Raw genomic sequence first — 13,882 nt, 5'->3', positions numbered from 1 at the left:
ATTTCTACTTAGCTGGTTTGCATTTTCTCTCAATTGCTTTTTTTTCCTAGATGTGTATATTCCTTTTTGTATACTTCATTTGCTGTATTTTCATATTTTCCCCTTTCATCAATGAAATTCAGTATCTCCTGTGATATCCAAGGATTTCTACTAGGCCTCATCTTTTTACCTATTCCATCCTCTGCTGTCTTCACTATTTCCTCTCTCAAAACTACCCACTCATCTTCTGTGATATTCTGTTCCCATTTCAGTCAATCACTGTCTAATGTTCACTTTCAAACTCTTGACAATTCACTATCAAAATAATTTCTTTTGTCCCACTACACATTCTTTTAATCTCTTCATCAACAGGGGAGCTACTTGGCACATAAACCTCTACTTCTGCGCTGGTTGTTGGCTTCCTATCTACCTTACCTACAATGGCATGTTCAGTGTGCTGTTCATAGCAGCTTACCTGCATTCCTATTTCCTTATTCATTATTAAACTGACTCCTGCTTTACCCCTACTTGATTTTTTTTTATTTATAACCCTGTATTCGCCTGGCCAGAAGTCCTGTTCACCCTGCCAACGAACTTCACTAATTCCCACAATATTTCACGTCAACCTATCCAGTTCACTTTTTAAATTCTTTAACCTACCTACCTGATTAAGGAATCTAACATTCCGTGGTCTGACCTGTAGAATGCCAGTTTTGTTTTTTCTAATAGTTGCTTGCTTTCTCCCACTGAAACTCTTGACAATTTCTCGTTCCTTCAAGTTATCCAGTTCACATCTCTTTAATTTCCTACCTTTCTGCAATTGCAGCAATGCTTTCAGCCATTCGCAATACCACCACAGCACGACCATGTTGGCTGATGTTACAAAGGCAGATCAAGCCAATCATCCAGACTGCTGCCTCTGCAACTACTGAAAAAGCTGCTGCCCCTCTTCAGGAGCAAATGTTCATCTAGTCTCTCTGCAGACACCCTCCATTGTGGTTGAACCTTCAGTACAGCCATCTGTGTTGTAGAGGCACCACGCCATCCCACCTCACCAAGGTCTGTGATTCATGGTAAGATTACATGGATAACTTACACAAATTCAATACAACCAGCCAACCAATATTAGTTTATCTACATTGCCCTGATACTACATAAGCTCGCCCTCCCCTGTGAAGTAACAACTGCAGAAAAAATGCAAATTAATTTTCCTGACATTTTATTTTCTTAGACTATTTAATCTAAAGTGTATGACTGTCTACATCAGTCTGCTTATATCATAACTGCACTTTGACACAGAGACACTAAAAAAAAGTTAGAGGCATTAGTAACTGTACCTGACCAACTGAATTCCTAGGTACATTTCCTCTAGCAGATACTTTTCGTGTACCTTGTTCTTCAGTGTCAGAACCTGCAGCCAAGAAGATTGCGCAGCATTAATATCAATGTAAATACATAAAAATTAGTTTTCTGACAATTAAATCCACTGTTAATTAAATAAGTAAGCAGCACTATAATAGTAACAACGGTTATTGAATATAACTTCAAAGAAATCATGGGGCTAGTCTAACAAGTACTTCAGTTGCATTTGAGACATTTGATATCAGTCACCCAGATAGTGTCATTCACGGTTTAGTTACAACTGAATTTTAATAACTGTTACTTAAAGTGGATCTTACACATAGTTAGCATATTTAACAAAAAAAAAAAACTTTTTAATTTTCATCTGTACTGCATTGGTAGAAGTCACATAATAATACAGATCCTTCATTATGAATGGACTACAAATTGCACTTAATCCAAAATATAACAAGAAAATACAAGTTTAAATCACTGGTCTTTCTAAAAATTAAGCTTTGACTGTTAGCACCTACCCAGTGACATGTATCTTATCAACTGTATTAAATGTTTAGTGTCAGTTCAATGAGTCAACATACAAAAATTGAAAAAACTGAATAAACATAAATAACAGTAAATTACCAACAGGAATCAGCATCCCTAGACAACAAAATCATTAGTTCTTTCCATTGTCTGTATTCCATCCAGAACTTCGCAGTAAAGTACTTCCAGTGCATCAGCTAATCAAAACAGTAGTGTTACTGTTAGCTGGACTTTGACTCAGCTGAATATTTACTGGACTCTGTTGTTTGCTAGTGTGGTTTCTGGACTTCACAATTCTTTTAGTTCTCATTTCAGATTCACTCACTCTCATCCTGCTTTCAGTAACTGCATTGTGCTACGTGTGATCATATCTTGTATCATTACTTTGTACAAGTCCAGTAAATGCATTTGCTGCATTTGAAAATGTCTTCTAGTCCACAAAATCAAGCAAGCTCCCTTGCAAATACCAGTCTTCAATAAAATGCCATTGTAATCCAATACCACATGTACATTACAGGTGCTCCTTGCGTTGTGGCTAAGGCCATGTTTTATTTTGTTTTTATTCCCTAATTTTGTTTGAAATATACTCATTTGCAAGCAGCATGGATTAATGTGCATAAAGGCTTGGCAGGCTAATTATTTTCACGTGAATGATATGGGGTTCACAAAACCTGAGAAGCATAACAGGCATTTGAAAGCTTTGTTTCAAGAGTTTCAGCTCCATTTTAAATTGTTTTGTAGCCATATTCCCTCAACTTTAGTTTTGGTAACAGATTTCAGTAATGAATTGTATCACATTCTTTCATAAATGGAGAAGAGGTTAATGGAAAAAGTTTTCTCTTATTTATTATCATTTTTTTAACTAGCTAGTAATCACATACATTGAAGTATCTACTGCTTATTATGCAGATAGAAATTTTATCCATGGCAATAGTTAATTTGGTGGCGTGATCCACTTTTTTTTTTGCTTTAATAGAGTTTTTTACACCTTTGTTGTAACGAATGAACAATAGAGGTTCTAAGATACCCTGTGGTACTCCACACTCACTTAGAAATTTACTGGATAAATGTTGCAATTACATTTTCTTTGATATCATACCTCAATACCACTATCTGCTGTCTGTCTTCGAGTTAAGACCTTACTCATTGATTTTAGATCCCTCGGATGGCGTTTTGGGCTAATTTGTGAATAACAATATCATCCTCAATTTTGTTGAAGGACCCGCCAGGTTAGCCAAGCACACTAATACACTGCTTTCTGGACTCGGGTAGGCGTGTCGGCCCCGGTTCAAATCCAGCCAGTGGATTAACGACGAGAGCCAATGTGCCGGCCAGCCTGGATGTGGTTTTTAGGCGGTTTTTCACATCCCACCAGGTGAATTCTGGTCTGGTCCCCATGTCCCACCTCAGTTACATGACTCGCAGACATCTGAAAACTGTTTCCACTATTTCATGACTTACACTTGATGCAGACAGCTGGGGTACACTCATTCCATCCCGGAGCGTATGGGATGGTGACAAGAAGGGCATCCAGTCACCCTTTGACACTAACATCGCCAAATCCATAGTAACATGGCCGACCCTGCGCTGAAGTGGGACAAAGGCCACAAGAAAATCATGATCCAAAAATTTGTTGAATACTTTTGACAGATCAAGAAAAATGCAAAGAGGATGGTCTCTAAGAGTGCTTCAAAATACTAATACATAGCTGTTTCTACAGACTTGAAGATCAGCTAAATCCATGCTCATTTTGGAATAAGGAATTTTTAGAAATGTAACTTCAAAGCTTGTAATTGAGAATTCATAAGAATTTTGAAGAAAGCACAAGTTGCGATTCTGGATGATAATTGTTTACATTATCAATGTCCCCATTTCTTTTCTTTTTCCTTGTTTCTTTTTCTTCTTTCTTTCTTTAATAAATGAGTTATTGTAGATGTTTTAAGCTACTTGGGAAAGTTCCATCTTTTATTACATAATCAGAGGACTTTGTGAATACATAATCTCACAGACCATCTAATTTACATGAATATTTGTTTTCGGGTGAATCATTAGCTTCATCTCGATTTAGGTGACTTCTTGAAGTAACATCGGTTGAAGAGTACCATTTAAATAATTTGGAAGGTTCTTAGGCCTACATCCATAATGATTTTGGTTTAACTGATTTGTTATCTTACTAAAACACACATTGAACTTATCAGCTACTTTTCTTTGATCTGAGAGTGTCATTTTCTATCAAAAGAGAAATACTTTTTGATCATTACCACTCTGTCCCAGTTTCTGATCTGATGAGCTTTCAGAAAGCTTCAATCTTATTTTCTGAGCCTGAAATGCGGTTGTCAATATTACATCATTTGGCACATTACATCCATGTGTCACATATCGTGTTGTCTTATCTCAGAGTTTGTAGTTTGTCTGTTTCCATTCTTCTGTCATTATTGTGTCAGTTGAGTAAAAGTCATTCCAGATAGATGTGTGTTTTTCTATGAGTATTTGGTGTGTGCTTTTGTAGGCCTTGGTATTGGGCAGGAGCATTTGCATTCTGATGCCTTCTATGAAGAAGGTTTCTTTCATTAAGACATAAGCCAGTCTTGAAGGCACTGTCTTCCTGACACCCAGTATTCATTCCATTTAGGGGGTTCTGATTTTCTCTAGTGTTACTAAGTCACTGACTTTTAGTTTGTTCCACATTATGTGGATCCCACCAGTTGCTATTCGTGCTATGGCTAGTTTAAATAATGTCATCACCATTTTTTGAGGCTGTTGCATGTTGTAAATTGCGTTTATTGCTGCTGTTGCTATTTTTTTTCACATGGTTGTTGAATTATGTCAGTGTTGTTTGCAGAGTGACTCCAAGATATTTGTACTTTGGTACTACTTCTAGTGGTTTGTCTTGAAGGATCAGCATGTCTTTTGGTGAGAGTTTGCCATCTCTTCAAAAAATGTCTGTTTAGTTTTGCTGTGGTTTATTTGTAGGTGATTTTCCACAGCCCACGATGTGAGTCTGTTAGCACCTTTTGTAGCTCTTCTTTGTCTTCTGAACCTATTATCACGTCATCCGCATAAAGTACGAGTGTTGCTGAGCTGTTCATGATGATGGCCATGATGTCTACTGTCATGATGTTGAGCAGTGTCAGACTGATCAGATCTCCTTGTTGGAGTTAAATTTTTGGATACAGTGGTGTCATCAGATAAGATTGTCATTCAATAATTAAAGAGACAAATTGGTTTGGGGAAAAAACTGTTAGTAGAGCAAGTTTGGTACTTTTATGGCTTTAAGTTGGCATCACTGGGATGAGCCCTGATCATCTGATGTATCAACATTGTTTTGTTTATAACCTCAAAAATACATTTCAAGATGGAGAGTCTGCTTAAAACGTCCATATTAGTTGAGCAATGTTCTGTTATTTGTGTTTTACTTGCTGAAGGTGATAAACCAGTGAATATATACAGTAGAATGCCTAAAGAGTATGGTGAAGGTGTATGAATCGTGCAAATTTTTACAAGTGGGTATAGCAGTTCAAAAATGGTTGCGACTCAGTGACTGACGAACACCATTCTGGCCAACCAGTTGCAGTTTGAACTCTCTCACTTGAAAGTCGAATTTGTGACACTATTCGGCCCAACTGCCATGTGACTGTGGAAATTATAAGGTTCAAGGTTGAAGTTAGTACTGGTACAGTTCATAACATTACCTGTAACCAGCTGAAGTACTGCAAAACATGTGCAAAATGGGTCCCAAAGGAGTTGATGCGGCTACACAAGAAAACAAGGTTGAGAGTGTGCACAGAGCTAAAGGAACATTATGAAAGAGAAGGTGAGCACTTCCTCGACAAAATTTTAACTTTTGATGAAACTTGAGTTCACTATTATGAGCCAGAGTCAAAAAGATGAAGCATGGAGTGGAAGCACATCAACTCACCTGCCAACAAAAAATTCAAAACCCAAGCATCAGCAGGAATAGTCATGTTGATGGCATTTCGGGATGCTGAAGGTCCAGTTTTCTTTGATTATCTCCAAGAGCAGAGTACAATAAACAGCCAACACTACTCGGATTTGCTTTTAAACAAAGTGAGAGAGACATGTCGTGGATCTCAGAGGAGAGGTGTGATTCTCCAGCAAGACAACACATGTCCTCATATTGCTCAACTAACCCATGAAATGACTGACATAATGGGCTGGGAAATACTGATTTAGCACCTAGTGATTTCCATTTGTTTGGAGCACTGAAGGAGGCAGTACGTGGGAAGAGGTTCCGGGACAACGAGGACGTGAAAACGTTTGTGGGAAATTGGTTCAAACATCAAGATAAAGAGTTCTTTGCAGCTGGAATAAAAAAGCTTGTAGGCCATTGGAACAGTGCATAAATGTTTACGGGGATTATGTTGAAAAGTAGCAAAAGTATTGTTTCGTAAAAATAAATGCTTTTCCTCCAAATCAATTTGTCTCTCTAATTGTTTAATGACCCTTGTATTTGGATGTGGTTGTATCTTTTGTCACAAATTAATAGGGCGAGTTTTTGGATAAGTGTTTTTCGGTTAATAGTGTCTACGGCTTTGGTATGGTCTTTAAAGACTACAAATATTTTTTCTCTGGATATCTTAGTGCGTCCTGCACTTGCTCTATTAAGCAATTCACTGCACTTAAGGTGCTTCTTCCCTTTCCGAAACCAAACTGGTTTTCTGGTATTTTTGGCATCTACTTCAGTTATAAGTTTGCTCATTAATATGTCCATGAAAATTTTGAATGTCGTGTTTTCGAGGGCTATGCCTCTGGGTGAGTCTGGGTTACATGTTTCTCCTTTGAAAAGGATTTTAACTGTTGATGTTCTCCAGTGTTCTGGTATTTTTCCTGTGCTCTCACAGTTGTTGAATAATTCCAACCAATAGCCTGGTATCTTGTGATAAGATTCCCTGAGGTTTTCTACATTTATGCCGTCTCACGCTGAAGGCTGTTGAAGATACTATTTACTTCAGTTTTACTGAAAACATCCTCTCACAGTTTCCTTGATAGAATAAAATCAAATACTCTGATTTTGTCATCACTGAACTCTCTCGGTTCAAGAATTTTAGAGTTTAGTCCCCACTTTCTGTCAGCATTTAGTTTAACTGACAGAAGCTGAAGTTCACAGTTCTTGTAGTCCGTACATTGTTATGTTGCTGTAATACTTCAGGTCACATGGTCTTATCTGAATTTGGTCAACTACTGATATACACTAGCAGCTTCAACCATTATTAATATGCAAAGCTGCCAAAAAATCAAAATCAGACCAAATGGCAAAATAGTACTATTTCAGATCAAATCCAAGGAATGAATATTATAACATGGCTTATTCCCATGCACATATAAAATACTCAATTGAAACAAAAGTCTACTCCTATATGATAAGGCCACATTTCACTCCAACAAAAACATTGTCCCATAAAAAATGTCATTTATAATGTTAGTACAAAAGGTCAACACTTATTTTATAAAACTATATAATAAAGGAAATTAATTTCTGCAAGCACAAATTCAGTTGCTTCTTACTCCTAACACTACACACATAAATACAAATGAAGTTAATTTGGTTTATAATAATTTTAGGATGTTTATGGGACAACTGATTTTTTTTATATGAATTGCCAATACCTTCAGGTGAGTCTAGAGGAGAATAGAAATTTCCCACTGATTCTGTACATTCATCTGGCTGTTGTAAACCTTGCAAGAAGTTCCTAAGAAGAGGTGTTCTTTCTGTATTCAAAGCTGAAGAAACTGTAAAGAACATGAAAAAAATATAGTTGCTCTACAGTAAATACATCACCATAATAAAGAATATATAAATGGATCTAAAAACCACAATTTCATACATTACTGATGAAAATCTACTATCAAAATATGAACCAAAAACACTGTCATACTGTGTGTAATAAGTGATGACAAAATATTAAGTTCTTAAACATCCACAGTATAAACATAAATGCAAAACTTTTTAAGATATTAAAAAAATATTTCTACACATAATATGAAGTACATAAAGTCATATGTTTCAAAGGGGAAAGAAACTAGAGGCAATGAACATGTAAATTAAGATACAATAAATGCAGGTACATTCCAACATTCCAATATATTCAATCTACATAAATAATGTGTTAATGAATTTGTGTAACACAGGAGTAATTGAATGTGTGAGATATAGATTATTAAATTACTGTTACCTTATGAATTCCAACACTAAAATTTGAATGGGTTCTGGATCACGTCTCAGAAGATTTTTGTGACACTTCAGTCAGTCCAGTTTATGTGATGTGGCTTTCAATAAAGACACAGCATTTATAGTTGTAGTGGACAATTGAGGTTCAGTTTCAGCATCAAAGTGTCAAGACGATGACAAAAAAAAGTCTGATGTTGATTTTAATTTCTTTTGATATTTGGTCACACAGGTCTTCGTATCATTGCAATAAATTCCACTTCTCTCTTCACTTTAGTTCTTTGCTCCACCATTGTAACTGCCAATTCAGTACCTACCATTCAGAGAGCCCTTGTAATCTTCTTTGTTGTCAGATCTTTTGCAAGGTGAACTTCCTAGATATCAGTTCCCTCTCTCTTATTACCCTCCGTGAGTGCCATGAGATCCTCATCACTTAACTCCACTTAACTGCGACTTCAGATCCTTATCAGCACCAATTACACCAATTTACTATCCCATGCCCACTTCCTCTTTAGTTGCTCTGGTAATGCAACTTGCTAATTAATTTTCTAAACTAACACAGCATTGAGCAAAAGTTTTATTCATCAATTTTTGAGTGACATCATTCCACACATCTCAAACTGCATCAATCATCACCATAATCTGAAACTGTTGTCAGAATGTTTTGATGGTAAGCTCATTACTTCAGTCACCTTCTTCAATGAGCTTGGAAGACATTCAATACAGATAATCTCTAACCTCCTCCTCCCCCCCCCCCCCCCCCCACACACACACACACACAAATACTCCTCCTACAACTTCAACTCTTCACTCAGTCCCTTAGTAACATAAACTGAAAATGTCATCCAGTCTTTTTATATTCCATTTACATTCCATCTACGGTGAATAAGCAACTGGCCAAGGGCACCCAAACCCGGCGACAAAGAGGAGCAACACACAACCCACGTTGCCCCCACGCCCTATACAGTTCTCAGGGAAAGGAAAAATATAGCGTAATCAGGTGTTTTCCCATCAATAAAATTATTTAAATATTGGTATTACACAGCTTACTAGTATTCGAACTTTAACTTTTTTATGGCTATTCAGAAATTGCTATCTGTCTTCCAAAATATTAAAAATACTACAAACTATCGTAGTACCAGCACCCGTGCAACCTTCTCTTGCCAAATCTCTTCAAAGACACTGAATTTTATGAATTGTATATCGTAACATAATTTAACTGCCAATTAACTGAGATGTTTCCTCTTTAGCAGCCTTATATCTAAGAAGTTTCTACCTTCAACAGAAATGAACATATGCCCAAGCAATTATTCCCAAAATAAACCTATTTTCTGGAGGTTAATATTCCAATTTCATGTTTAGCATTTTGCTGCAACACCTCATTCAGTACAGCAGCCAAATGGACATACATGAAAGGAGAAAGTGCCTGGAAGTTGCACATCCATCATGCCCACTAATTCCATATGAGATTTTGGGTAAACTTCAAATACTAAACTCAACATTGAGTTGTAAAGTCTTGAAAAGAAAATTCCCGGAAGTCATAAAACACCACGCTTGACATTGCCAGCCAACAGAACTAACAAGTATGCACTTCCCATACCTTTGGTGTGACATCAAACCAGCAAGCTTAATTAACATTCATTGTCAAACTCTTTGGGCTGGATTCTAGATGAGATGTTTTCAAGAGTACACGAGTGGCCTTCTGCACATAGCTCAAGGGACACCAAACTGGATTTTCACCATCATTTTCAATGGTGCTAAACTCATCACTTGGTGGACTCCAGAATAGAGAAAGAATATAATGTGAAATAACGAATTCTAATGGATGTGTGTAGGTAATAATAAGACTAAAAAACACAACACAATGCTACTTGTGCTTAAATCTTCACACACACCCATACGCCACAACAATGAGATATTCAGAAGTGTAGGGCCTACTTCGCATTTTCTCTCCACACAATATTCTCCTGTCATTAGACTTAATGAGGGAGACCACAAACTGAGTCATTTTATTTTTCCCATTTTCAGAAGTTCAAAGCTTTTTTTTCCCACTACAGTGTTGTCTTCAGTGAGCAGAGGTCCACTGGTGAAAATGGCTAGACACCTTTTGGGGATGCATTGTTGCAACATGTTTCACAGGTGCTCATTACTGTTAATGTCTCTCCACAACTTTTGTGTCAATTGACTACAATGCAGAACCCATTGTAAGTCCTTTGCTCGAATAAAATGTAGAGAAACAATAAAATGTTTTTGGAATAATCTAACTCTTCCTTCTTATAGTTACTTATTAATGAACCAGAGTAATACAATAACATGTATTCTACGCAGCATAAGACTGTTGTAATAAATAATGAAATATAAGGATCTATAAACTAAAGATTATGGAGCCCTAGGTACCTTGCATGTAAGCCAGAGCATGTGCTTCTTGAGGAAGCACTCTAAAATCCAGAAACCATGCTTCTCCCCATGCCAGAACAAATGATGTGAGCACAAGTAATACTTGGAAGACTGGTGATGATGCAGTAGCCCACTGAAATATTTTAAATAAAACATTTTATAATACTAAACTTACAGTAACCCGAATTCCGAAAACAAATTTAACACAACCAGCAACTATAGACAATGTTTCAAAACTGGAAAAGGAACTTGGTAATCAATCATAAATTTAACCTGTTTCATTTATTTTTAAAAGAAAGTAGATCTAGATTTCAGCTATTGAATAGCTGCCTTCAGTGCATTTAAATCGAATCATATAGACTCATCAACCTTTTGACAAAATGTTATTTATTTTTATTAACGCGTCAAGTTTTGTAGGACCAAATTGAGGAGCAAATCTCCAAGGTCATGGAATGTGTCAGTACATAAAATTACAACATAAAAGTAATAACACATAAAAATAAAATGTTTATGAAACCAAAATAAGTCAAGCCATAAGTTTAGTAAATGCAATCAACAATACAACAAGAATCAGCTTAATTTTTCAAGCAACTCCTCAGCAGAATAGAAGGAGTGACCCATGAGGAAACTCTTCAGTTTTGATTTGAAAGTGCATGGATTACTGCCAAGATTTTTGAATTCAAGTGGTATCTAACTGAAAATGGATGCAGCAGTATATTGCACACCTTTCTGCACTAGAGTTAAGGAAGTCCGATCCAAATGCAAGTTTGATTTCTGCCAAGTATTAACCGAGTGAAAGCTACTTATTCTTGGGAATAAGCTAATATTGTTAACATGAAATGATAGTAATATATATAAGTGAACAGGGGTCGACAAGAGGTACGTGAACTTGCACCACTTATTGCTCGAACCACCCATATCTGAGCCAAAAATATCCTTTTAGAATGGGAAGAGTTACCCCAAAATATAATAGCATATGACTTAAGTGAATGAAAATAAGAAAGTTGACTAATTTTCATGTCGAACGATCACTCACTTCAGATACCGTGCAAATAGTAAAAATGACAGCATTAAGTCTTTGAACAGATCCTGAACGTGGGCTTTCCACAACAGTTTACTGTCTATCTAAACACATAGAAATTTGAACTGTTCAGCTTCACTAATCATATGCCCATTCTGTGAAATTAAAATGTCAGGTTTTGTTGAATAGTGTGTTATAAACTGTAAAAACTGAGTTTTACTGTGATTTAGCATTAGCTTATTTTCTACAAGCCATGAACTTATGTCATGAACTGCACTATTTGAAACCGAGCCAATGTTGCACGCAACATCCCTTACTACCAAGCTAGTGTCATCAGCAAACAGAAATATTTTAGAGTTACCTGTAATACTACAGGGCATATCATTTATATAAATAAGGAACAGGAGTGGCCCAAACACTGATCCCCAGGGCACCCCCCACTTCACCGTACCCCACTCAGACACCACATCACAGCCATTCTCAACAATATGAATAATGACCTTTTGCTGCCTGTTGCTAAAGTAAGAAGTGAACCAATTGTAATCTACTCCCCATATTCTGTAATGGTCCAATTTCTTGAGCAATATTTTGTGATCAACACAATCAAATGCCTTAATTAAATTTAAAAAAAATACGCCTAGCATTGGCCTTTTGTTTAACGCATCCAGTACTTCACACAGAAAAGAAAATATAGCATTTTCAGTCGTTAAACGACTTCTAAAGCCAAACTGTACATACATACATACATACATACATACACAGCCTTTTCAATAACTTTAGCAAACACTGATGGCATAGAAATAGGTCTAAATTGCCTACATTACCCCTTTCTCCCTTTTTATAAAGCGGCTTTACTACTGAGTACTTTAATTCAGGAAACTGACCATTCCTAAAGGAAAAATTACAAATATGGCTAAATACAGGGCTAACATGTGCAGCACAGTACTTTGATATTCTGCTAGGCACTCCATCATATCCATGAGAGTCCTTAGTCTTCAGTGATTTAATTATTAACTCAATCTCCCCCTTGTCTGTATCACAGAGGAGTATTTCAGACATCAATTTCAGAAAGGCATTTGCCAAGAGTGTTATATGAATCCCTGTAGAAACTAAATTTTTACTTAATTCACCAGCAATGCTCAGAAAATTATTGTTAAATTCTCAGTAACAGAAATATTTTTACTATCAACTGACTATATCATTGACCTTGTGCTGCTGACCAGACAGTTCCCTCACAACTGAACATATGGTTTTAATTTTTTCCTGTGAATTAGCTGTTCTATTTGCATACCTCAATTTTTTTTGCCTTCCTAATAACATTTTGAAGCACCTTACAATACTGTTTGTAATGGGCTACTGTAGCATGACTGTGACTACTTCTAACATTCTGATATAATTCCCACTTTGTTCTACATGATATCCTTATCCCACTAGTCATCCACCCAAGCTGCCTTTTACTGCTAGTACCTCGTTTAGAATGTTATAATGGAAAGCAACACTCAAAGAGCATGAGAAATGTGTTAAGGAAAGCATTATATTTGTCATCTATGTCATCAGCAATATACACATCCTGCCACCCTTGTTCCTTGATGAGGTTTAAAAAACTCTACTGCTATTGGATTATAACTTTCCTACATAGTTTGTAATTATATGTTACATTTGTTTGAGTACAAAAGCATTTTAGTGTTAAAATTTGTGCATCATGGTCTGAAAGGCCATTAATCCCTGTACAAACAGAATGCCCATCTAGTAATGAAGAATGAATAAAAAATATTGTCTACAGCTGTGCTGCTGTTCCCCTGCACCCTACTTGGAAAAAACACAATCTGCATCAGATCATATGAATTTAGGAGATCTACCAACATCTTTTTTCTTGCACCATCATATACAAAATTTATACTGAAGTCACCACATATAACTAGTTTCTGGTACTTCCTATAGAGTCAATCAAGAACCCTCTCTAGCTTGAGCAGAAATGCTCTGAAGTCAGAGTTAGGGAACCTATAAACAACAGCAATTAGACGTTTAGTAAATTCAACTGCCCCTGCACAACATTCAAATATCTGTTCAATGCAGTGTCGTGATACGTCTATGGACTCAAATGGAATACGGTTTTTTACATACATGGTCACTACCTCACCCCACAAGGAACTCCTTGAAAAACAGTCAGCTAATCTGTATCCTGGTAAAGGTGGTGGTTGTTGTTGTTGTTGTTGTGGTCTTCAGTTCTGAGACTGGTTTGATGCAGCTCTCCATGCTACTCAATCCTGTGCAAGCTTCTTCATCTCCCAGTACTTACTGCAGCCTACATCCTTCGGAATCTGCTTAGTGTATTCATCTCTTGGTCTCCCTCTACGATTGTTACCCTCCACGTTGCCCTCCAATACCAAATTGGTGATCCCTCGTGTCTCAGAACA

At 36.7% G+C, this 13,882-nt stretch overlaps 1 protein-coding gene across 3 annotated transcripts in view; it reads right to left on the bottom strand.

Moving 5' to 3' along the window:
• LOC126184579 (steroidogenic acute regulatory protein-like) overlaps window positions 1–13,882 on the bottom strand; it is a 143,869-nt gene that overhangs the window by 65,798 nt on the left and 64,189 nt on the right. For all 3 annotated transcript variants that reach the window (XM_049927010.1, XM_049927011.1, XM_049927012.1), the window contains 3 exons: window positions 10,445–10,577; window positions 7,489–7,611; window positions 1,317–1,390 (listed from right to left, as the gene is read on the bottom strand). In XM_049927010.1, the coding sequence (XP_049782967.1) occupies window positions 1,317–1,390; window positions 7,489–7,611; window positions 10,445–10,577 (330 nt within the window). The remainder of the gene's footprint in view (window positions 1–1,316; window positions 1,391–7,488; window positions 7,612–10,444; window positions 10,578–13,882) is intronic.

The sequence above is a fragment of the Schistocerca cancellata genome, chromosome 4 (assembly GCF_023864275.1).
Source record: "Schistocerca cancellata isolate TAMUIC-IGC-003103 chromosome 4, iqSchCanc2.1, whole genome shotgun sequence".
NCBI classification, from domain to species: domain Eukaryota; kingdom Metazoa; phylum Arthropoda; class Insecta; order Orthoptera; family Acrididae; genus Schistocerca; species Schistocerca cancellata.
Note: the sequence above shows the minus strand (reverse complement) of the source record. Positions and strands in the feature narration are given on the sequence as shown.